The sequence below is a fragment of the Nyctereutes procyonoides genome, unplaced genomic scaffold, assembly GCF_905146905.1.
Source record: "Nyctereutes procyonoides isolate TBG_1078 unplaced genomic scaffold, NYPRO_anot_genome, whole genome shotgun sequence".
Classification (NCBI taxonomy): domain Eukaryota; kingdom Metazoa; phylum Chordata; class Mammalia; order Carnivora; family Canidae; genus Nyctereutes; species Nyctereutes procyonoides.
In genome coordinates this window covers 27178000-27203189 of record NW_026575126.1, presented here as the reverse complement: position 1 = coordinate 27203189, position 25190 = coordinate 27178000, and the positions used below count along the sequence as shown (strand labels likewise).

General features: G+C 35.7%; 1 protein-coding gene across 1 annotated transcript in view; it reads right to left on the bottom strand.

The window, feature by feature from the left end:
* Window positions 1–17954: 17954 nt before the first annotated feature.
* Window positions 17955–25190, bottom strand: part of PLPPR4 (phospholipid phosphatase related 4) — a 41790-nt gene continuing 34554 nt past the window's right edge. Inside the window, exons 6-7 of the mRNA XM_055339308.1 lie at window positions 24700–24873; window positions 17955–21852 (exon numbers count right to left, since the gene is read on the bottom strand). Coding sequence (XP_055195283.1) covers window positions 20527–21852; window positions 24700–24873 — 1500 coding nt within the window. The 3' untranslated portion in view covers window positions 17955–20526. The remainder of the gene's footprint in view (window positions 21853–24699; window positions 24874–25190) is intronic.

The following is a 25190-nucleotide window of genomic DNA, read 5'->3' as shown; positions in this document are numbered from 1 at the left end:
TATTTAAAGTGTGTTACTCTTGCCATCAGGGAAATAGAAGTCAAAACCACAATGAGATACCACCTCACACCAATGAGAATGGGGAAAATTAACAAGACAGGAAACAACAAATGTTGGAGAGGATGCGGAGAAAGGGGAACCCTCCTGCACTGTTGGTGGGAATGTGAACTGGTGCAGCCACTCTGGAAAACTGTGAGGAGGTTCCTCAAAGAGTTAAAAATAGACCTACCCTATGACCCAGCAATTGCACTGCTGGGGATTTACCCCAAAGATACAGATGCAGTGAAAGACTGAGACACCTGCACCCCAATGTTTATAGCAGCCATGTCCACAGTAGCCAAACTGTGGAAGGAGCCTCAGTGTCCATCGACAGATGAATGGATAAGAAGATGTGGTCTATGTATACAATGGAATATTACTCAGCCATCAGAAGAGACGAATACCCACCATTTGCTTCAATGTGGATGGAACTAGAGGGTATTATGCTGAGTGAAGTAAGTCAATTGGAGAAGAACAATCATTATATGGTTTCAGTCATATGGGGAATATAAAAAATAGTAAAAGGAATTAAAGGGGAAAGGAGAGAAAAATGAGTGGGAAATATCAGAGAAGGTGACGGAACATGAGAGACTCCTAACTCCGGGAAACGAACTAGGGGTGGTGGAAGGGGAGGTGGGTGTGGGGATGGGGTGACGGGGTGATAGGCATGAGGGGGGCACTTGACAGGATGAACACTGGGTGTTATGCTATATGTTGGCAAATCGAACTCCAATAAAAAATATACAAAAAATAAATAAGAAAATAAAAAGGTGTGTTACTCATTTTGTAGACTTACAGTCCCAACTTTGTCTCTAGATATTAATGTATTAACTGAGGCATATATGAGCAGATTCATATACACTTATTGTATTTCCCAAAGATTCAGTATATATTTAGATCATTTCCTAAAGTATACAAAGCTAGATTTATAAGATACATAGGTAGAAAGTGAAAACATATATTAACATGCCTTTAAATATATATATATGTAAATGAACTGACAACCCATGAGAGACTCTTAACTCTGGGAAACAAACTGAGGGCTGCTGAAGGGGAGGTGGGTGGGGAATGGGGTAATGGAGTGATAGGCATTAAGGAGGGCATGTGATGTGCTGAGCACAGGGTGTTATATGCAACATAAATTATTGAAAACTACATCTGAAACTAATGATGTAGTATATGTTGGCAAATTGAATTAAAACTAAATAAAATAATGAATAAATATATATAAAAGAACTGAAAAGCCAATGGAGCTCATATGATAGTGCAGTAAGGGGGTGAAATGCTAGATAAATATGCTAGCTATGGTAGAATTAATAACAATAAGCAAATAGAAGACTAACTGAAAATATTCCGCATACAAATAGCACAGAATTCTAGAATTTTTTTGAGTAGAGAATAAGATGTGAACTTACTGTTGAACATAAAACTGAGCAGAGCAAATGTAGACAACTAGTTCACGTGTTCCTACATGGGAAGACTAAATGTTATATAGATGTACATTGTTCCTGAATTAAATAATAAACTAAATGGAAACGGTAATGGGAATTTTACGGAACTTCGAGCAGATTCTAAAGTTCATACAGAGAAGCAAATAAACAGAATACTAACACATGTTTGAAATAGACTACTGTATATTAAAACATGCTAGTTAGCAGATATAAGTGTGGGAATAAAAAATAAACAAAGGGACCATAATACAAGGTCCGTGTATAAAATATATCCTTGTATATTTGAAATTTAGCATATGATAAATAGGGCACTTAAAACTATCAGGGAAATGAAAACTACTGATAATCCAATTGACATTCTATAAGAAATAAAATCTTACCTCACAATAAACGCAAAGTAAATTCCAGATTAATTAATAACAATATATTTTTAAGACTAAGAATAAAAAAAGAAATACAGGGGAATGTTTTTATAATCTTGCAGTAGGAAAGGCTTCCTGAGTGAGGCAGAGATTCAGACTCCACAGAAGAAAACTGACATATTTAATTTTTTTTTAAAACTAACATATTGGACTACATAAATTAAAATGCCTGTATGGCAAATGAAACCATAACACAAAGAACATTAGAAGATAAAAACATAGATTGGAAGATTATACATGTCATTAGTATATTATCATATTTGTATACATATATAAAATATTACTATATTTACATACATACATAAAACCAAGGGTAATATTCATAGGTAAGAATTTCTACAAAATTATGTCGAAGAGTGTATAAGATTCTAATGAAGGGAATGCAATATGGAGAGTTTCCTTGTGGTTAATAAATGTTATTTAAAAGATATCATGAATTTTTCAATGGGGGCTAAAACGAAAACTACATCCCAACTGTACATTTTTCTTTTTAAATATTCGAGTATTCTATCTCTCGCCATGTGCTTGCCAACATGCATCTAACTAAAATTTCAATTTTAGTCATCTATTTTTACACCCTGACAAGTATATCTGTTTTCCTAAATCTTGATTTATATGTTATTATCCTAGCGATTCTCCTTATTGCAGAAAGGTATTCAAAAATTGAACTTTCATAAGCCTGCTATTATAAAATATCTATTTATAGGTAGGCAACTGGCAGAGTTACCATAGAAACTGAAACAGCAATCAATTTTGTAACCATGAAAGTGTAAGTAAAGATGTGAGTATTATGAATAGAAAGCAATAAAACACGAAATCTTTTGTAATTATTAGGAAAAATGCAAAGTAGGATATGTTTCAAAAGATGGTAACAGAAGGAAAAACAATTTACAATTATGTTTTATCCACCAGCATAAATTTGCGCAACTGTAATGAAGCTGGGCATGCTCCCATTTTAAGATGCTGTCAAGAAGTTATTTTAAGAAAATTGGATAAAGATAAAACTCGTGTATTTTGAGAAGCCTATATCTTAAGGCAAACAACTAGTATTCTCTAACTTACCGATATTAAACCTTCTTCCAATGCAATGTCCAAGTCATTTTGAATTGGCAGGTAGATATCTGGACCCAGACCCACATCTTCTACAACTACCACTGCACACACTTTGCATACTGCCAGGTGACACTGCCGAAGAGGCCAGGAATCATATTATATAACCATCAAAGTGGGAAAGCCCTCTGATAATTAATTGCCTAGTTATTTTCAGCTGGCACATTTAGTGCACCAATGCATTCCTGAACTCATGATTGTGGCTCGCTGTAAGATTACAGTAAGAATTACAGCTAATTCTGGTGGGAATGAATTCAGTTCTCTTTTTATCTTTTTAAAAATATATTTTAATTTATAAAAGGTAAAACAAAAGAAAAAAAAAACCATTCCATTCATAAAGATTTTAACAAATGAACTTTTCTCACCTGTGGGTATCCAGTGCTTTAAAATGAAGGTGTATAAAAGGAATGTCAGAAAGTTAAGATCCTTTATTCATTTAATCCATATCAGTTATTCCCTAAATTTCAAGGCAACTTGTAATTTTTAGCTTCTTATAAACCATTGTGAGGAAATGGATATTTTCCTAAACAACAAAAAGCATTTATCACTTACTAAGGAACATGAGATAATTCATATTTCTATGAATATTTGCTTAATTAAAGGCTTTTCAAAAGTTTACTTACAAAAACCAGGGACTGTGTGATTGTTTTCCCATATGTCCACTAAAGAAAAAAGAAAATGATTAGAGTGCAAGAAGTAGATATTAAATTATACCAGATATCTCCAATGGTCCAGAGTAGGAGGATTATGATTCAATATAGATTTGTTCGGCTTCAGAAAGCAATACATTTTTTCATTCCCAAAGAGACATAGCTCAAGTACCACTCTCAGGGAGCTGTAAACCTCACTACCCTGATTCAGAAAGGATTACACAGGGCGACATGGGGATAACATTGTCAATTATTAACCTTAAAAAATAATTCTGATGAAATATTAAACTTATTATTTGTCTTTGAAAACATTAAAGGTCTCTCATTCATTTGAATACCCAGAGTGCACAGTAAGTGTGAGAACAAATGGACTATTCCAAGCCCTTTTAACTAAATTTAAGGAGAAAAAGAACTGTGGTTGACAATTGCAAGAATATAAAATCCTGATAACGAAGATACCTTGGTGGTGACTTTTATGCATCAAATTAAAAACAAAGGGAAGCATTTATTCTGCTTTTATTTGAGCTTTTAATTGAAACGAAACAGATATTTTGTGTGAACAAATGAACAGTCCAGTGAATTTTTACTTTGTGTGAACCTTCAAATATCAATAGCACACACAATTCAAGGAACAGAACATTGCCAGCATCCCACAAGCTAGCTTCATGTCCCTTACCAGTCACTCCCCACTCTCTCACAGCTAAACGTGATTTTAGTGCTGCTCTGAATGTGATTGTACATGGTTCTTGCTCAACACATGTAAGCATTCTTGTAGGCTGTATACCAAGGAAGGAAATTGATGAGTCATGGAGTTTGTACACATTCTTCTTGAATCATTACTGCCAAATGGTTCTCCAAAGTAGTTTTACCAATTTAAATTCTAACTGTATGTGAGAATTCCGGTTGTGCCGCATCCTTGCAGCATCGGCAGCATTTGGCATTTTCTGTCCTTTTCATTCAGGGATTCTGTTGGGTGTGTAGTGGATTCTCATTGTTTCCAGTGAACACTCTTCAAATATGTAATGAAATTGGATTTCTTCCTAAGTTTGTTGGGCACACGGAACTCCTCATTGTGAAGGGCACGCTAAAACAGTGATTGTTTCATAAGGGAAAACTGTAATTTCGTTTACATTCTAATGACTCTCATCTTAATAAATACTCCTGGTCATGATTATTCATACTCCTATATGGCAACCATTGCAGTAGGCTCTATTCACCATCAGGACATGGACAATGTTTTAGTTACCATTGAATTTCTGGTGTCTAGCCCAGGGCCTTGTTTTTGGATCATTGGTTTTGTCATTTTTTAAAAAATATGAACATTTAAAACTATACATTTCCTTCTAAGTACTGCATCAGCACTACTTTAGCTACATCCTGCTAGTTTGGGTATGCTGTGATTTAATTATCATTTAATAAGAAATATTTTCTAATTTCCTTTGCGATTTCTTCTTTATTCCATCAGTTATTTAGAAATAAGTTGATCAAATTCCACGTATTTAAGATTTTCTAGATATCTTGTTGATTTTCTAAGTTAAATACAGTTATTGTATGGAAACATGATTTCATGTCCTTTTATTTATTTTTATTATCTTTATTTTTTTTAAAGAATTTATTTATTCATGAGAGACATAGAGAGAGGCAGAGACACAGGCAGAGGGAGAAGCAGGCTCCATTCCATGCAGGGAGCCCAACGTGGGACTCGATCCCCGGTCCCCAGGATCACGCCCCGGGCTGAAGACGGCGCCAAACCGCTGAGCCACCCAGGCTGCCCTGGCATGAATTTTTCTACAGTTGATCTGGAAATTATTAGCCTACCTGTCATAATTCTGAGATCTCAATGGGCAAAAAGATTGCATTTTCAAAATTCAGTACATGACTGATAGATTTCTACTGAAATTTGAGGGTTTAATATGGATTCCTGCCCTGTTCTGTGGTGTATGTTTCCAAGAGACAGATCTCTTACCCTCACAAATAAGTCTCTGTGTCACCATTTCAAGGACATATCTTCAGTTTTCTGCAGAGCTGGAGAAGGGACAATGAGGAAGAAAATCTGGAGGCTCTTGTGACTCAAACAGCCTCTTGTTTTTAACCTCATCCTTATCTCCATTTATAGGTAACCGGTACTGCAAATTCAGAATTGTGGGACTTGTGGTAAAGACAAATCAGATAGCTTCTAAATTTCTAACATTTTGTGGCAGAGCTGGTGGTCATATGCGAAGGAGTTAACTGGCAAAATTGTGCAAATTAAGAGTCTACTGGGATCTATGGCAGTGTTACTGCTGAAATTCTAACATTATAGATTCATTCTTCCTTTGAGTATTCATTTGTTAAATTAAAAAATTTTTTTTCTCATTTTCAAGGGATTTGAATCAACGAATTAATCCTTGGGGATAATAAATTTCCCCCTTGAATGCACATCACCCTGGGATGTATAACACACTGACATTTCCATCAGTCATTTACATTATATTTCAGAATAATTTTATCAGACGTTTCTGGCAAACCTATGAGAAACTTGCCCATTAAGAATGGGAATGTGGACAAAGTAAATATGAAAAAGGAGGTGTTATTCTGCACTGGAAGCCTTGGAAGCTTGCAGGGTGGGGATCCAGTGCTGCTGGGGCCAAAGGGTGATAGACTGAGGTCTTGAGTAAAGGATGAGAAGTGACAGACAGAGTTTTATAACAAATTGGATGGAGAGAAAGGAAATAAGAATTCAAAGATAGTCCTGAGCTTTCTAGAATTTATCAGTTGTTACTATTAATACTTAAATACCTTTTCCAAAGCTAAAAACAGAAGTCTTGGAGTTACATGATAACTATGGATTTTTCTAAAATGGCATATTTCTGCTGGGCCCTTAAAATATACTGCAGAATAACCTTGCTTTCTTACATTGATAACAACACATTATTTGTAAATTACCAATTTTTTTCTAAGTTGAATTATTTTATATTAATTCATCTTGTAAATTTAGAAAAGTTCTATAAGTTACTTATTAGTTTATTATTTTCTTTGATCTTCATGCCCTCTGTCAAGTAGCTAGCATATTTTGACAGTTAGATGTACTACAGTTAGCATTTAAGAAAAAGTAATTATGTTGTATTGCTTTAATTTTCTCCTAGAATATTTATGCTTTAGCTGGCTTTTTTCCTCTTATATTTAAATAATACCAATCCAAATAGGAAATATAGCGATTTTCTGATTTAAAAATACATGTTTTTTTAAAAATATTTTATTTATTTATTTGAGACAGAGAGAGAGAGCATGAACAGGGGGAGGGGCAGAGGGAGAAGCAGGCTCCCCACTGAGCATGGATCTTGCTTCTGGGCTCAATCCCAGGACCTTGGATCATGATCCAAGCCAAAGACAAACACTTATATGACTGAGCCACCCAGGTGACCCTGATTTAAAATATTTTTATTTCAGAAGCCAGAGAGTCCATGTTCATAATACCTAACTTACATATTCTATATTAAATTAATAATGTGCATATGTATAATTATTTGTTACATATTATGATGCTGGGGAGTAAGTATTTTTTTGGTGGTTGTTTTGCTGGTAAAGCTACCTCCTGGGTTTACTCTCTAAAAAACTTGTCGATATAGACAGGATAGGATTTAGACTTTGATGAATCTATTTCACTCCATGGCTGAAGACATCCAAAAGACTAGTTTGTAGAAAATAAAGTAAAATGCCTTATGAAAGAAAAGTTGTAAATACTTATTACTATGGAAAGTTTTTAGAGATGACTTCAGAAAAAGCAATTAAATTAGGCAATGTACTGCTCATAACACACTGGTAGTGTGAATTCAGCTTACCTGGAGGTAAAGCTCTAGCTCTAACAGATTTTTCCGTTGTTACATTTGTTCCTATGGAAACTGACCTCTCTTACACTCTTCTCTTTCTCTTTTTATCACTTAAAAACAAGTTACAGAAACAATGGCCAGGAGGAAACATGAAATATTCATACAGTCATTGCTTAGAAGTTTTGAGTAACATACAGGTATATGTTTGCTTTTATGGGCTGTGTACCGAAACCCACATACCACCTATTTATATATGTCTAACAACCTAGAACACAGGAACTGAAAGAATTTTTCTGACTTTGTAATGAGGCAACTTAATGAATGCTCCAAGGTCTTCCAAGGCATGTGGGAGGTAGACAGAGCAGGGTTAACAGAGCTGAAAGTAGATGGTTACTTACTGGAAACCTTTTAGTTTTGGGACAATATGAATGTGCAGGCTTCTCCCCCACACTCAGTATCTATTTATTAACAAAAGCATTACAATAGATTAAAAGCTCAGTTTAGAGAGAGCAATCATACCCGGCTAGTCTTGGATTTTAGAAAAGGCCCTTATTTTTTTTCTTTAAGATATATCTAAAAGTTTTAAATAAACTATACTGTTTATTTAAAAATAATTTTTAAAAAGCCAGAATTAATATTTGATTTACCTTTATCTTAAAAGATAAGGTGAACTCATATTACAACAAGGCTTCTGATCCAAATTGTGTTATAAAAAAAAAAATCAAAGGGTGCCTGAGTGGCTCAGTCAGTTGAGCATACAACTCTTGATCTCAGCTCAGGTCTTGATCTTAGAGTCATGAGTTCAAGCCCCATGTTGGGCTCCATGCAGGATGGGGAGCCTACTTAAAAAAAATCAATATTTTTTTTTGCTATTGTTAAGAAATTTTCCAGACTAAATTCCCTCGATGGGATTTTGGTGATTATTAAATACAGTTTTCCACCTCCCTATAAATCTGGATGCCTTCTCCAGGCTGAATGAGTGAACATTTTTGATGTTCACCAAGAAGGGGGAGAAAATCCTTTTATTTTTTTTTTGGCTTACCATCACAGACATAGCTGCAATCCCAGGACCCTGGATTTTAAAATCAGGTCTGTCCAGAGCTGGTTAGTGAGATTGACAAAGTCCTTTAACTTCTTTGAGTTTTTGCCTGTCATTTTTCAAATTGAAGCACTAATAGCTATTAAGTTCAGAGGATTTAATAAAGTAATATAGATGGGTTTAAGTTTCTTCAATGCTGAGGCACTGGAAATACAATGGTGAGTAAAACACAGTCCCTGTCCACTTGGTGAGTATGACCTGTTGCAGTGGGTTCCAAATGGTTCCCAAATGTTAGTGAGAATAATCATCACCTGAGATATTTACTAAAAGATGGAATTGTTAAAATGTAGACCACATTACAGTTTTCTTATGAAATGGTCACTGGTTTATATGAAATAACATAGCCCATTTGCTCTAGCACATATATATTTATTTTTTAAGCTTTATTTTTTTCTTTATTTTAGAGAAAGAGAGTGTCAGGGGAAGGGGCAGGGGGAGAGAGAGAATCTTAAGAAAACTCCCCACTGATCACAGAGCCCAACGTGGGGCTCAATTTCACGACCCTGAGATCATGAACTGAGCCAAAATCAAGGGTTGAACTCTTAATTGACTAAACATCCAGATGCTCCTGAAGCACACATATTTTTAAGAAGTTGATCAAGAAAATATCAGTGAGGGTGACAAAACATGAGAGACACCTAACTCTGGGAAAGGAACAAGGGGTAGTGGAAAGGGAGGTGGGAGAGGGTTTGGGGTGACTGGGTGATGGGCACTGAGGCGGGCATTTGGCGGGATGAGCACTGGGTGTTATGCTATATGTTGGCAAATTGAACTCCAATAAAAAAATAAAAAATAAAAGTTGATCAAGAGAAGTTTGACTACTTTCTTTTTCCTTTTTAAAGATTTTATTTATTTATTCCTGAGAGAGGCAGAGACACAGGCAGAGAGAGAAGCAGGCTCCATGCAGGGGGCCTGACGCGGGACTCGATCCCGGGTCTCCAGGATCACGCCCTGGGCAGAAGGCAGCGCTAATCCGCTGAGCCACCCAGGCTGCCCAGTTTGACTACTTTAAAAAAAAAATTCATCAATAACAGTGTATGTTTTGGACACAGGTAAAAAATTAAAACTGGATGATTCAAGTCATTTCTCAACATACATTGACTAATATAAACAAAGCAAAAAAAATTTTTTTTTAAAAAATCTTTTTAAAAAATTAAAAAGATTGGGGAGGAAAAATTAATCAGAGATATGAGAATAAAAGCTTACTCCAAAAAATATGTCTTACTTCAGTAACTGCATTTGGATTGGAAAATGAGTTGGAAGGACACATTTTAAGATTTCTTTTTAAAAGATTTTATTTATTTATTCATGAGAGAAACTGAGAGAGATGCAGAGACACAGGCAAAGGGAGAAGCAGGTTCTCTGTGGGGAGCCTGATGCAAAACTCAATCCCAGGATCCCGGGATCACAACCTGAGCCAAAGGCATATATATTCAACCCCTGAGCCACCCAGATGCCCCCACACTTTAAGATTTTAGTAGAAAGATCTCTACCACATTTTCTCTTAAGTATTTTTCTCTCTTGATCTGGAAAATGAATGATCAATGGTAAGAGGAGAGATTGAAAATCTAGTCAGAAATTATGTTATAAAATGGTTGCCCACTGATCTTTTTATTCTCTCCATAGTTTCTCCTTTTCCAGAATGTCATATAATTGGAATCCTGTAGTGAAGCCTTTCACGACTGGCTTCTTTCACTTACTAATATGCATTTAAATTTATTCCATGTCTTTTCATGCCTGATAATCTTTTCCCTTAATTGTAGGAAATTAATGTTTAGCCCAAAGTTTCAATGTTTTCACCTCCTATGTTTATCATTTTTTATGGTTGCTTGAATATATCTATATAGACACATGTGTATGGTAGTATGGAGAACAAAAGAAAGGAACAGTAACAAGAATTTGGCTTTTTCTTGATCTTCCTCCCCCTTAAACCTATATGAAAGGAGCAGCATTGTATTTAGCTACCATGCTTAATATTTCTTAGTGAAGACAAGCAGAGAAATCAGTGGAGGGCCTAGAAGCACATATTGGTACAATGTGCTGAAAAGCAACTGGTGGATGGAAAACTCAAGATAGGATCTGAGTTAATAATGTGTCTTTTTTTCCCTAAAAATACCAGAAGGACATGACATTTTAAACATATTTTAAAATGACAGGGGGGATATACGTTTGTAATCTTGCTTAATTCTCACCACAAATGTTTTAAGATAAAGAGAAAAAAATATATATAGCTAATCAGAAAGGGTATGAATGTTGCTCAAGGTCACAGAAGTGGTGAGTGATCCAGGCAGGATTGCACTCAGTGCTCTGTATTTTAAAATTTGTTTCTGGAAGATAGACATGTTGAATGTAATTAACACATATTTACCAGCTGAATAAATAAAAGAATTATTTGGGGGTATCACTAATACTGAAAATGACTTTATTTGGATTAATTGAGGTCACCAGACATCCTTAGAGCTCATGGATAATGCCATTAAGGCACATATGACAAGGTCCTCAGTCTGCCCTCTGCTCAGATTGAGTTCACTCTACATTCTACATCTCACAGGTAGCATCCCTGAAAGTTGAGTTTCCTTTGTTGGGAAACTTCTCTTCGCCATTGCAGGGGATTGGATACCCATGTGTAAAGTTTTCATTGTTTTTAGAACTTGAATTTCCGTAAACCTTTTGGGGAATTTTAGGAGGATATCTTATCTGACTTGTGTTTTTAAGAAGTTTACTCTGGGTACCATGTAAAGAATGGACTTTAGGGCAGCAAAGATGGAACCCTCAAGCCTAGAGAGGAGTTTCAAGAGTCCATGATGGTCTGGCCAATGTTTAAGGCAATGAGGTTGGGGGAAAGAGATCGTAAGATATATTTTGGGGGAAGACCTGATAGGACTTAGTTCATACCATAGGAAATGGTAAGGGAAATAAATGGATTAACATTTTAGATGTTCTGCTTTCACAATTATAGTGGGTGTCAGCAGTTTACTATTACTAAGATGGAAGAATATATTTGGGAGTAGAAATCAGGAAATGTATTTTGAAAATGTTAAGTTTGAGACAATTATAGGTATTTAATTATAGATATCAATCAAGCAGCCAGTTGTGTATTTCTAGAGAGAGGTGAAGACTAGAGATAAAGGAGTCATACAACACTGCTCAAGAATAGGAAACTACGCTTGTACTCTGACACATAGTATTTCAAATGTTTTGCCTATAATTTTAAAAGATTTATTTATTATTTATTTATATACTTACTGGGGTGGGGGTGCAGAGGAGAGGGATCAGGGAGCTCCCTGAGCAGGGAGCCTGACATGGTGCTTGATCCCAGGATGCTGGGATCATGACCTGAGCTGAAGGAAGATGCCCAACCGACTGAGCCACCCAGTTCCCTCTGTTTTGCCTATATTTATTCATTTAATTTTATAATAACCTGAAACTATTATCTTTATTATATAGGCAAGAAAACTGAGGAACACAATAATCAGAGCTAGAATTTGAATACTTGTCAGGCTGACCTCAAAGACATTACTCCATAATTGTGAAAATAATTGTGATATCCTAAATGGTGGATTGGATGGGAATAAGGCATCAGTGGATATGCCAAATATAAAGAAATTACTATAATCCCTGGACTCTAGTATCTGAGTTTGAATGTGAAAAATAAGCTTGAATGCTGACTATAGAGAGGGCTTTCTTTCTTTTCTTTCTTTCTTTCTTTCTTCTTTCTTTCTTTCTTTCTTTCTTTCTTTCTTCTTTCTTTCTTTCTTTCTTTCTTTCCTTCTTTTCTTTCTTTCTTTCTTTCTTTCTTTCTTTCTTTCTTTCTTTCTTCTTTTTTCTTTCTTCTTTCTTTTCTTTCTTTCTTTCTTTCTTTCTTTCTTTCTTTCTTTCTTTCTTTTCTTTCTTCTTTCTTCTTATGATAGAATAAGTAAGTACTCTTTATTGGCACCCTCCTCCATCAAGATTACTGTGGAGGTGGGAACATTTGAACAAACAACTGTTGCAAAATCATATCTATTGTGAGGAGACAGTTTGTTCTAAGAAATCTGGCTTACACAAAGTCAACACTTGAAAAAGAGGCTTCAAATAAGAAAAAGGAGAAAAATATAAATAATATATATTTGGCTTCAGAGTCACAGGATATCTGAATACTGTGGGATTTCAGGGCACAATCAAATGGATGACCATTTCTTTCTCTTCCAAATCCTCTCATCCTTTTTTTTTTTTTTCCGGAAGAGAAAGCTATGCACCAAAGAGGTATGTGCTTCAGGAAATACACTTGCCAGCCACAGAAATGGATTTACTCCATGTCACACACACTTGTTACGTTTCTCACCTGTGTCACTACAACTTTGATTGAGAACACTGAATACAGGCATTTGACAGAGTACAGATTTCTCATCCACATGCAAATGGAATGGTATTGACCTCATTGATCCTTTCCCTCTCCGGCTTAATCATCACTACTCATAGCAGTTTAGATTATAGAGGTTAATAGTATGGCACCCTTTGCTTTTAATTCTATTTTATACAAACATCTTTACAAGTTTCCTTATAGATAACATTATTATGACCATCGAGAGACAGAGAGAGAGAGAGATGGATGTACGGAGCATATTTAAAACTTTAGTTAATATAATTGATGGAAATATATGAGATATCAAATTAGGTCTTCCCTCTAAAAGGTTTATGAATACTGAAATCACCAATATCTCTCATGTAACATTTTGAGACAGGGTGTTTGTTGGTTTTTAACCTCTGGTTGTAGACTTTCTGAATTTTAAGATGGATTCTTATTATGAAAGTTCTTACATTTGGATAAAGTCAAAACCATATGGAAGTAGATCTCATGAACATTTTTCCAAAAAAGCAGGAGTACAAGAATCACAATGGGGGAAAAAAAACACTAAGATAAGATACGATGTGGAGACCCAGAACTTTAATACATTCCCTTGCTTTTATTACTTGTTTTATTCATAGTCAAGTTACCACTACCACCCACTTTTGCTACTAGCTGCTGTTCACCGTGAGATTGTTATATGGCAAGCGTTGAGCTAAACCTTTCATATAGCAGCTTTATGCAATCAGAACAATGCTATAGCAAGTGTGTTTTCTCATTACCACACAGTTCATAACTATGATTATGTTAGTTCATAATACTGCATCTTGGAAAGGTTAAACAAATTGTCTCTGGTCACATGCTTCATGTGATGAGTTTTATTATTTACTCATTTTCATAATTTTTTCACTTATAGTAGATGGAACATACTGCACTCACTCAATTATTCTTGTATTTTTTGAGTGCTTATTGTGCTAGGAACTGCTTATAAAAGCCTACAGTTTAATGTGTAGTATATAGCCAATGCCTCACAATCAAATTGATTAATAATACAAACTGATTAAGTGAATACATTGATCATGTAGAACAAGGATTTATAAATACAAATATTTCAATCATTCATTTTAAATGTTTATTGAGTGTCCAACCTGTGTGGTGGGTGATGTGCTAAACAGTAGGGATTAAAAAGTGAACAGGAGGTATTTTTCCCTGCCCTCAGCATCCTTTTTACATCTATCACTTGTGTGGTTTTGGGTAAATCACTTCTCATGCATTCTACTTTCTCATGTGTGTAACATAAGTGATTACAGTGATTATACGTAAAAGGATGAGTGATATCTCAAGTCCCTTCCAGCCCTAAAATTAGAATAAAGGAAAAACTGAAAGTAAAATAATATTGACATTTATTTAACCTTGAAGGACAAAAGGGACTTTAAAAGGGGGAACAAAGACTTTCCAGAGAGTTAAAAATAAGCTACACACACAGATGCCTACCTACTGCCCCTCCCATACACACAAATGAAGACACCAGGCATGTTGCAGCAAATAGCTTTGTATGGAGAAACAGTGAAATATAAGGCTCTGTTGTCCTACTGTGAAGAGTCTCGAAGCTGGTATGACAGAAACTGATCCTTAGCCTCCAGGAGCCATCCTTTCTCATCTAGTTAGAGAAGACACAAATTTTTAGCTGGGCCCCGGGCCTCTCAGCTAGAGACTACATGCTGCCTCTCTTGCAGTAAGGTGATCTAGTTTGTGCCATTGGGTAGATTAGACAAGACAAATAAAACTTCTATATCTTCTTAAAGACAAAGTTGTATATCTAAGAATTCCTCCTTCCTACCCCACTCCTGCTGGGAAATTATGGCAACTGGACCAACTGTGGAAGCTGTGTGTTAAAGATGGCAAAACAACTTCATGTGGGCTGCTCATATCTGCACTGTCTTGTGAGATGGAATCATAAGTGTGTAAACTTTTGGTAGTGGCTTTTTCATTCAGCTTAATTCCCTGGAAATTTATGCAAGTTGTGCACTATCAATAGTTCATTTATTTTTATCGCTGAGTAATAGTCAATGGTTTGTTTACCATTCACTCTTGGGAGAACATCTAGGTTGTTTCCAGTTTGGGGCGATTAGTAATAAAGCTGAGATAAATATGTAGGTACCACCTTTTTGGTGTGTGGACATGTTTTTATTTCTGTGGGAAAATACTCCCAATGTAGTTCCTGTGTCATATAAGTATATATTTAGTTTTGTTTTTTTAAAGAAATTGACAAATTGTTTCCAGAGTGTTTAGACCATTTTGCGTTCTCACTAGCAATGGATAAGTGATCCAGTTCCTCCACATTCTTGTCAGCATTTGGTATTATTATTATTTTTAATTTTAGTCATTATTATATGTTTATAGTAATATCTTATGGCAGTTTTAATTTCTGTTTCTTAAATGACTAATGATGTGCATCTATTCATGTGCTTATTAGCTCTCTCTGTATCTTCTTTGGTAAGATGTCCTTTCATGCATTTGTTCATTTCTTATTTTACTGTTTTGCTCTTTTAGTCTTTAATATTTACCATTATTAATTTATTGTTACTTGATATTTACTGCATTTATTGTCATTTTATTGTTGAGCTCTGAGGATTTTTTCCATATCTTAGATTTGATTTTAAAAACGTGGCCCACAAAAGGAGAGGACACATTGGACCTCATTAAAATGTAAAACATTTGCTCTTGAAAGGCCCTGTTAAAAGAATGAAAGGATAGAATACAGACTGGAAGAAATATTGGCAAACCACATATCTAACCAAGGTGGTCCTAGTCCTAGGTCCTGAAGATTTTCTCCTGTATTTTTTTTTATTAAAAGTTTTATAGCCTTATATTTACATTTAAATCTTTAAGCCATTTTGAGTGATTTTATTAAATACTTATTTTTGTGCCTTAGAAATATCTGCCATTATTTAATTTAAATGCATAATGGGAAAGATTGAGCTGGGAGTGGTGTGAATTAGATTTTCCTAGTACTCAAAGATGATGTACCTTTTCTCAGAGGGATATCTCAGGCTGGAAGGTATAAATCATAACATGGGAGGAAGAAAGAGTTCCTAATATAGAGACTATCTAGCATTCTTTCTAAAAGGTGGTACCTGCGTGTAAAGCATCCTGAAGTGATTAAGGGAAAAAAAGAGATTTTACAGGAATATTATTCTCATTTTTTTTTCAAACCCATTTCCCAATTATCAGTTGTACTATTTTGTAAAGCTAACATTAAAGTTTAAATGGATTCTCCTCAAAGGCAGTGACTAAGAATCTTAAGGTAGGGGCAGTAAAGAAGGTGATATGGGCATTCAACAAATTTATTAAATAGAATTAGTGGTAGACTATAGATTTGCTCAGTTTGTCCTTATTATTGTTGACTACAGTACACAATCATAAACAATTGGGAGCTTTCATTGACTAACAAGGGTATGGACAGTGAAATAAGAGTCATTTCTATACCAGAGGACTCATCTAGATATTCTTTTGCAATTAGAAAGTATGGTCACTGGGGATTTCCTATAATTGGATCTTACCTGTAATATAATATACTATTACTGAAAGCTATGTTTTCTTTTAAACTGGAACATTTGATCCTGGGGCATTTTAGAAGCTTTCTACAGATTAAATGCAGGAAACACATTCAATAAATGGAGAAAATGAAATGTTCAGTCATAAACAGAACTTTATCCATTTTTCAAGTTACATTTTCCTTTTAGATGAAACCATTTCAATTCCTTTTGATTTCCTTCTGACATATTATTGTAATTAAATTACTCTCTGAACTATGCATACATTTTCATATTCTCTTCGAACTATAATAAAAATGACCCACAGATATTAAGTAAAGATTTGACCTGTAAAAGATAGGAATGATATAATTCCCTAATGATCCTTCTTATGTATATAATCCAGAATGCACTCACTTGATACCTGATAAGAAAGATACTAGTATCAGGGTTACTCGCATATAAATCACCTATTTTGACATATTATATAACAAAATGCTTGATGTAGGCTCTTAGCAACCCCATTGTCTTGCTTCTATTAGCTGTATGATCAAAGACAACAATACTCATTAGTTAGTCATGTTAGACCAGCAAGTTATTTCTTATTCTTCTGACACTAGTCTTTGCTCTCTGGATAAAATGCTTAATAATTATCTAGAGAAATTTAGAAAAGACTTTAGGATATCTTTTAGAAAGGATAATAGAGCCAAACATCCCCATTTTAGAGATGAAAAGCAGACCCAGTTTTTCAATATTGTATTTCAACCATTATAAAATACACTTCATTATTCAAATGTTAGCATCTCTAAAATCAACGTATTTTCTATAATGAATAGCATCATACCGTGGTTGTTGGCCAGGTGACAATCGTGATGTAGTTGCCTGGTATGCATGAACTGGGTAGCATTACTGGATGACAGTAACTTCATGTTTCAGTAAGTGGGCCACTTTCGGATCATTTGAGTAAAACATAATTCCCGGTTGAAGTCTAAAAACTTGTGTTAGTACCGTCTAGTGAAATGTACAGAGTGTCAGCAGTAAAACTCATATAACAGATAAGAATGGCTTGGGAAACAATCCTGTAATTAACAGTAAAGCATTCTTTATTTTTTATTTTTTATTTTTTTATTCCTTTAGAGCATTCTTTTAAAGAAGAGCTGGCACAGAGGGCATAATATTGGGGAAAAGAGGCACAACAGCTACACTTCGTCAAAAATTGATTCAGAGCAATTGGCCCTGAAATATTTTTGTTTTTACACTTTATAACATTGACATGTGAGAAATCTAGGTCTAAGTAAATCTAAATGAGTTCCTATAATAAGCACAAAATAGAAATTCTAAATGATGAGGGAACATTATAGCATAGTTTGACAAACTTTTCTTTGTGAGTGTAACACTCTTTCTTCTAAACAATTATGAATATAATCAGTTCTGATTCATTCTTAATTCCTCAGCTGTTTTCCCATAAGCCAAGTTATTATCCATTCACTCTGTCTAAAGTAAAGAAATCAAAATGTTCCAATTTTGATGAAGAAATCTAATCTTTATTTCTATGATGTTAGCACAATATACTCACACAATAGCTTTAATCTGTACTTAACAAAATACATTATAGCACTTTACAAACTTTATCAGTTTGGAAAACATTGCATAACATTTTATTAAACACGATACTTTATATATATTATATATATATATATTCATAATTTTATTTACTTTAAAAAGATAATTACTCTCTTTATTCAATACTTGGTTTTCTCAGTAAAGCACAGCCTAACACAGGAAGAAGTGCTCTCATTAGCAAATCAGATAAATAGAACACTAAGAAGAGATACCACCTGTTAGTCTCATTTGTTTTAAATTAAGGTACCAGTGGAATGTAAACAAATATTTTTTTGTAATTTTTTTTTTACAAAAGATGTATTATCAAATATACATGCAGAGGTCTGAGTTCTAGTGACTATCATTATATTTCCTTAACAATGTGATACAATTGGTTCAGTCATTAAAAACTGTAGCCTTTGGCACTTTGAGTAGAAAAAGAATATATCAATATTTATGTAAAGAAAAAAAAAACCCTTCAATGACTAGAGAAGTACTTTAAAATCTTTTGTTAAGAAATAGGAAAGATTAGGAAACATCTTACTGCACCTGAAATGCTGCAGCTTTTTTTTTTTTTCTTCAGAGTACTAAAACCAGTCCACCTTTCTCTCTATGCAATGGCAAAAGCCAGTAGGAGTGTGGTGACGGTGGTAGTAGCGAGAAGTGGGGAAGGCAATGTTTTACTCCCACTCCCCTCTCTGAGAAGGAAATTGCCAGAAGGGATATAGTTGAATCATATTTTATTGCCAGAGTTTTCAATATTCTGCTGGTTTCAGCTAAATCCCTAATGCTTTAGGAGGTTGGTGACTCTAGAAAGCTTTGCCCTTTTCCTGTAGAAGTTGATAATGATGTGATAGTCTTTATCTCTAAACAACTCTTTCTGTTCTCATTGAAAATGAAACAGATCAAATCAACCAGCTTTGTTGTTACCTTTTATCCCCTTGGCAATCATCGAGTGTATATTAGAATTCCTAAGAAATGGTGTAAAAAAAGGTTTGATACTAAATTCCAAGAACCAAATATTTCTCCATACTTAAATTTTTAAGTTGGAAAAACCTCCAAATGTTTTGGTTTTATCTTCTTCTTATTGATAATATTGGTTTCCTTTTGATTTAGGCTGAAGGCTTTATTCAGGATAGGTAGCAAAACTGTTGTTTGCATATTAAGCACTAAAACTGTGCCTACTTAGAGATTTTGAAGAAATACATTCTTAATTTATACTGTGAGATACTTTCAAATATCAATTTGCATTTTTTTTTCAGATTCTTCCAGTTGATGTCCAATTAATAAAAATATCTGAAGGAAGAAGGTAAAACCCAACTACTGTTGCCCTACTATTTACTGGTTACTAGGATATAAAAATTAATAATCTGGAACAAAATGAAGTTTTTGGATTACTTGTTAAGATAGCAACCGAAGCCAGCTGGTTGGAGACATCCAAGCGTAGACTCAACCAATATTGCTGGCAATGTAACTCACAATGTCAAGTGTTGGTTCAGATTTCTTGTTTATAAAATTCACAGCGATGTATTTTGCTCAAGGAATGTCAACTGTTATTCTTGATTTAAAAATAGAAAAACATACCCATAACACCAAAAGAAGTTTTTAATTAATAAATGAGGAACCATAAAATGCAAAATATGATCACAATTTCAAAAGACTCCAAAACAATGTATTTTTAAAATTATGCAAATTTACTCACTAAGAATCATTAATAGTACCTATACCTAAATAAAAAGTAAGCAGCAAAAAAAAAATGTAGAAATGTATTAGTTATTCCCTCTCACTTAAAATATTTCTACATAATTCTTGTTGTTGAAGAAAGTATAATTTTGAAGAAATGCACAAAACCTTTTCATTTTTTGACTGTGACAGAGCCACTACAGAGAAGCTGCGGGGTGTCCTATTCTAACACAAAGCAGCCAGCATCTTCTTAATACAGTAGCATTTCTTTGACAAGGAATTGCACACCACTATTTCACAGCTAAATAGAATTTGAGAGTTTACATGGTATATGTACTATAATAATCAGCACCACCCTTACTGAGCTTTAGGTGCAGATTCTGCAAAATGAATATATAATACTGCATGGCCTTTGCTGTAGGGAAACATGTGTTCTGGATTCCCACAGCCAATTATAAAGAAAAATCCCTAAAGTTGGCACATTCAGAAAGTAAAATAGTATACACTGAAGGAAACCGCTTTCTTCTGATACTGCCTTCTGCAAACCTTTTGAGTTTGAAGACAGGTCTTAAGATTCTTCACATTATCACATTAATTAGGTTCTTGCATTGTGCTTTTCCCTCCCCTTGATGTGAAATCTACAAGCTTGAATGTAATAGTTCTCAAGAGTCATTGAGTTCCGGGCTGATGGTAGATGACCCAGTTTGATGAGAAGTCTTCTCAATCTGCTGGAACAGAGCACAGATAGAATCAACACGTGGTCTTTTGGGGATCACTCAAGTGATTGAACACCATCATTCAATCTTTGTAAGCCCGTGTTGGGGAGGTTCCCTTGTAGAAGATATTTCTAGTGTTTTCAGGGCTGTTACTTCTTTCAGGGATTAAGATGATGTTGCCCTTTCTCCGCAGGGTAGAGTCGCGGGAGGAAGAGATGGACAGCGTCTCTGAGCCAATTTCGCTGCCCTCTACTGGGGTGACGCGGATGGTGGTGATTCCGTGGTGGTGATGCTCATTGTTATCTATGTTGCTTCTCTTGCGGTCTCCAGAACCAAAACTGTCTTTCAGGGACTCACAGCTTTCTGAGTCCCTGTTGAGATCGTTGAGCTCATAAGTTTGGCGAAGGCTGCCCTTTTCAGGGGCTTTCCATTTCCAGGAGCCACTACCCTCACCTTCAGTGGACGGGATCTGTATGATGGGCCTGTTGTTCTCTGGGTGAGCCTCAACCCTTACGATCCCACTGGGTTCGTGGTCTGTCAAGGTTTTGTAGCGGATGGAGCCAGTGCAGGAGACCGTGCTACCTTCAGTGTTTTTGGGGCTGCTTTGGAGGACGCCCTGCTGCTTGGACATAGCTATTACTTGCATGATTCGGGGCTGGCTGTTGCTTCTGTTACAGGCCACAGTCTTCTCGGCAGCCTTCAGCCACTTGGCTCGAGCAGAGCTGCTTTTGGGAGAGGTGCTTATGTTTTCCTGGGTCTCCTCGGGGATGTGCACTAACTGTGAGGACCCAGGGCGGGACTGAATGGATACTCTTGGTCCTCCAGGCATGCTATTGTTACACCCAGGGACAGTGCCAGGCTGGATCTTGAGGTACTGATTGCTGGGAGCATGGTGGTCGCCATTCACCCCCACTCTGGAGGGCTCTGAGCTTGACCTCATTTCTATGGATCTGGGTGGTGACTGTCCAGGCTCAGTCTCTATAACTTGCAGGGACAACTTCCGACTTTCATTCTTATTCTTCCACTGGGTGAGAAGCTGCTTTGATCGAGCAGAATCCATAGAGGCATGAATGGTGGCATTTCTTCTGACGGGGTCTTCCACAGATGGGGTGTTGGCTCGGGGCAGGGTATTGCTAAAGGTAACCATGTTTTCCTTCCCCATGGGGCTCCGTGGAGTGATGATTTCTACGTCAGCATTTGCCCTTTTGAGGTTTGTCAATGAGCTAGCATCTCTGTGGTTTCGGTTGAGGATGCCTTCTGTGTGAGCAATTCCATCACTGCTGCTACCATTTTTGGCAGATAAAACTCGAGTGGGGTCTTGGTTGAGGTCCGTCAGGGATCTGAGGGCATCTCTGTGCTGAAACATACTCTCTTCGCTAGGCAGAAAGTTCCCCACAGCATACAGGCCCTAGTGTTTAAGAGAAACAATGAACACCAGGCACTAGAAGACGTGATCACTAAGCATTTGTCTTAGAGGACCCACTGAAGCATATAAATAAGGTAGGTGCTCTCTCCATACCAATGACTAACACAAATAACAAAAAACCCAAACTACAATTACTCAGGACATAATTTATTTAAGTTATATCATAAATCCTTGAACTAACTGTTCAGAAATAAGGAGCCCATTATTTTTTATTAGTTGGACTTTCTGTCCTTTCTCCATCCCACTGGATGTTTGGGTGAATCTCATCCTCTGTATATTTTGAGAAAAAAGGACAGACAATGAGAGAAATAAGGACATTCTTCTGCTTTTCAAGGCAATTCATTTTTCTGGATTTAAGAACCTCTTGTCGAGTGACACCCTGAATAGCTTAACTGATTTATTTTACCCTCCATTTTCAATCACACCTTATGATGGAAAGCAGGAGATGTATGAAAAATATAAAACAGTGAATCATTCATAAAACATGCCATCATGTTCTGCAGTGAGGTCAGGGACGAATGTTGTTAAAACTCAGATCAAACACAGCCCTGCGTATTCAGCATTGTACAGAGTGTTCTCAAGAGAGAGGGCAGACATTATGACTAGTTTGGAGAACCTACATTCTTTCCTTTAACTTGGTCTTAAGTTTGGAAGTAATATTTGATCAATTCAGTGCTGATCAATTCAGTGTTTTAGTACCCTAAACTTGAGCTACATTTTATTTAATCTTATCTTCATACTCAACCTACTAATTTTTTTATTATTTTAGATTTGGGGGATAAAAATTTGGATATGGCAACATTGGAGTCAGAATTTTTATACAGAGACGACTATATCTCTGTTGGATTTTCAATTTATGAGGTGCTTATTTAGACATGAGCAAGAGGCAGATAGCTATTTGGGTACTAATTTCCATAGATGGTAGACACTTTTCAAATTAAACTTAAGAATCCCAATGATTTAACATTTTATAGAGTGCTGAACAATTTACAATAGCATTGGCTTAGAATTGATGAATTTCCAATATCAGGGCATAGGGTACAAACAGAAATGAAATAAGTCAAGCTTCTGCCTCTCCAACTACTTTAATTCTCGGTTCAAATTTTCTTCTAAATAGTATCCATATATGCTCTCACTGCCAGAGTTCTCAGGATGTGCAGCCCCTACCTAATGCTCTATTAATAATTTTATTTAAAGTTGTAGGTTCAGGAAAATTGTCCACGAGACCGTAAGTAACCTCTGCCCATATTGTTCAACACGCAGTGCCCAGCACTGTGCTTAATATAGTTGCTCCATCCTTGTTATGATATGAAATAACTAGTATTCTTCTCATTTTATAAGTGAAGAAACAAGGTTCTGAGAGATTATGTAACTCAGCCAAATGTGAGGTATTTGAGATTCAAGCCCAAATCCTTCCGAGTTTGGAGCCCAGGCTAATTCCAGGACATGATAAAATCACATCCATGCAAAGGCAATGCATGAACTTGAGAGAGGCAGTTCTCAGTCTTCCTTGCTTATTCTGCGACACACATTGCCAGTCAACACTCCCATGGGAAACCCACGCTTACGCACAGTCCCTGGCATGCTAACTTTACTTTGATCACTTTCTCCTCCACTGAAGAAAGCATATGCATAAGTGTGAGATTTGAAGTGACAATCCTGACCATGCTAGTTTATAAAAATGAAAAATAGTCGCTTGCTTCAGTGTTTTTACTTTTGTCATCATTCTGTTTCTCCACTATTTTTTGTCATCATTGTCTATTTCTCCACTACTGATTTGCCCTTTTGAGCTCCAGATGCAACTCTTCAACTGCCTATTGAAATTTATTTATTTATTTATTTATTTATTTATTGTCTATTGATCTTTAAATTGAGGTAACCTCCACCAACCTGCTTCCTCCATCATGTTCTTGGTCCACTAATGAAGTCACCATCTGCCCAGTCTTCTGAGCTAGAAACCTGGCCATTACCTCTTACTCCTCCTGTCCCTCACCTTCCACTTATACTTGACTCTCTCCTACATCCATCTTTTTGCATGTGCAGTTTCTTCCGCTTGGATGGCCTTCCTCCTTTCCTTACTCTAAGAAAAAATTTCTTATTCCTTAAAAACCACATCACTTCTAGGAAGGCTTCTCTAACTTCCTTCTTCAGTTTGCTATTCCCAAAGCATTTTGTTCACTAAATGAACAAAATATATCATTTAGCATATTGCAACTATTTAAATTTATTATCAGTCTTTAAACGGAAAACTCCTCAAGGCTATACCTTATTTCTCACTGTTCTGATGCTGAGTATAGTACCTGGCACAGATCAGATATTGAATGAGTGAATGAATGAATGCATGAACAAATGCATGAAATGGGCAATTTCAGTTTTCTTATGCTGAGAATATTTCTTCTGAAGGAAGATCAGGCTTGAAAATAGAGTACTGCTAAAGAATTCAGTATTAGTTGGTGCTAACATATCCTGGTGCTACATTTGTGTTATTGGGCAAGTTATATAAACTTCCACCAAACCTTTACTTTCACTAATATTTACTTTCCTCATCTATAAAATTATAGTAGCAAAAATAGTCCTTGACCCTTTCAGGTGTGTGTGTGTGTAAAAATGCAATAATCCTAAAGTTGCAGTTTCTGGTCCATGGTATGGGTTTAAAAAAATTATTTTGCTGAAAGCGGGATATGTGTTTTGGCACAGGATGGAGATGCCTCAGAGATTTTCTCATGACTATAAACTACATCGCAAGAAAATTATTACAGTGCAAAAATGTTCAATGCATGTTTTCCACTTAAACTGTGGTTTATCAAATAAGAATAGTAAATTGTTTACCAAGTACAGAGCAATTCCTCCTCCTATTAGAAAGCCACAGTAGACATCAACTGGGTGGTTCTTATATTGAGTTATCCGTGTGAGCCCACAGATGATCCCGCAGATAATAAAGGTGAAGACCAAGAGAGGTTTGAGAAGCTTAGAGGAATCTGTCAATGTGGAATTGAAGTACATCTGAAAAATGAAAGAAATCTGGTATGTTAGAATGGTCATTTTACTATTCAATTATAATCAAATTAAAAAGTTAGACTCAAAGTCTAACTGGTACACTTGACATTAATTTTACTCTTCCATTCCCCTTGCCATGGCTATGTTCTATACCTGAAAAAGAGGAAATATATAGCAAAATTCATCAAATAAAAAACAGATCTCATTTAATTACATGGAAGTTTGAAAGACAAATTGAAGCAGTAGAATTAGCCAGATAACTGTTTAGTTGCTGTGCTATTTTTCACATAATTTCAACCCACTTTTCTTACATAAGACCTGAT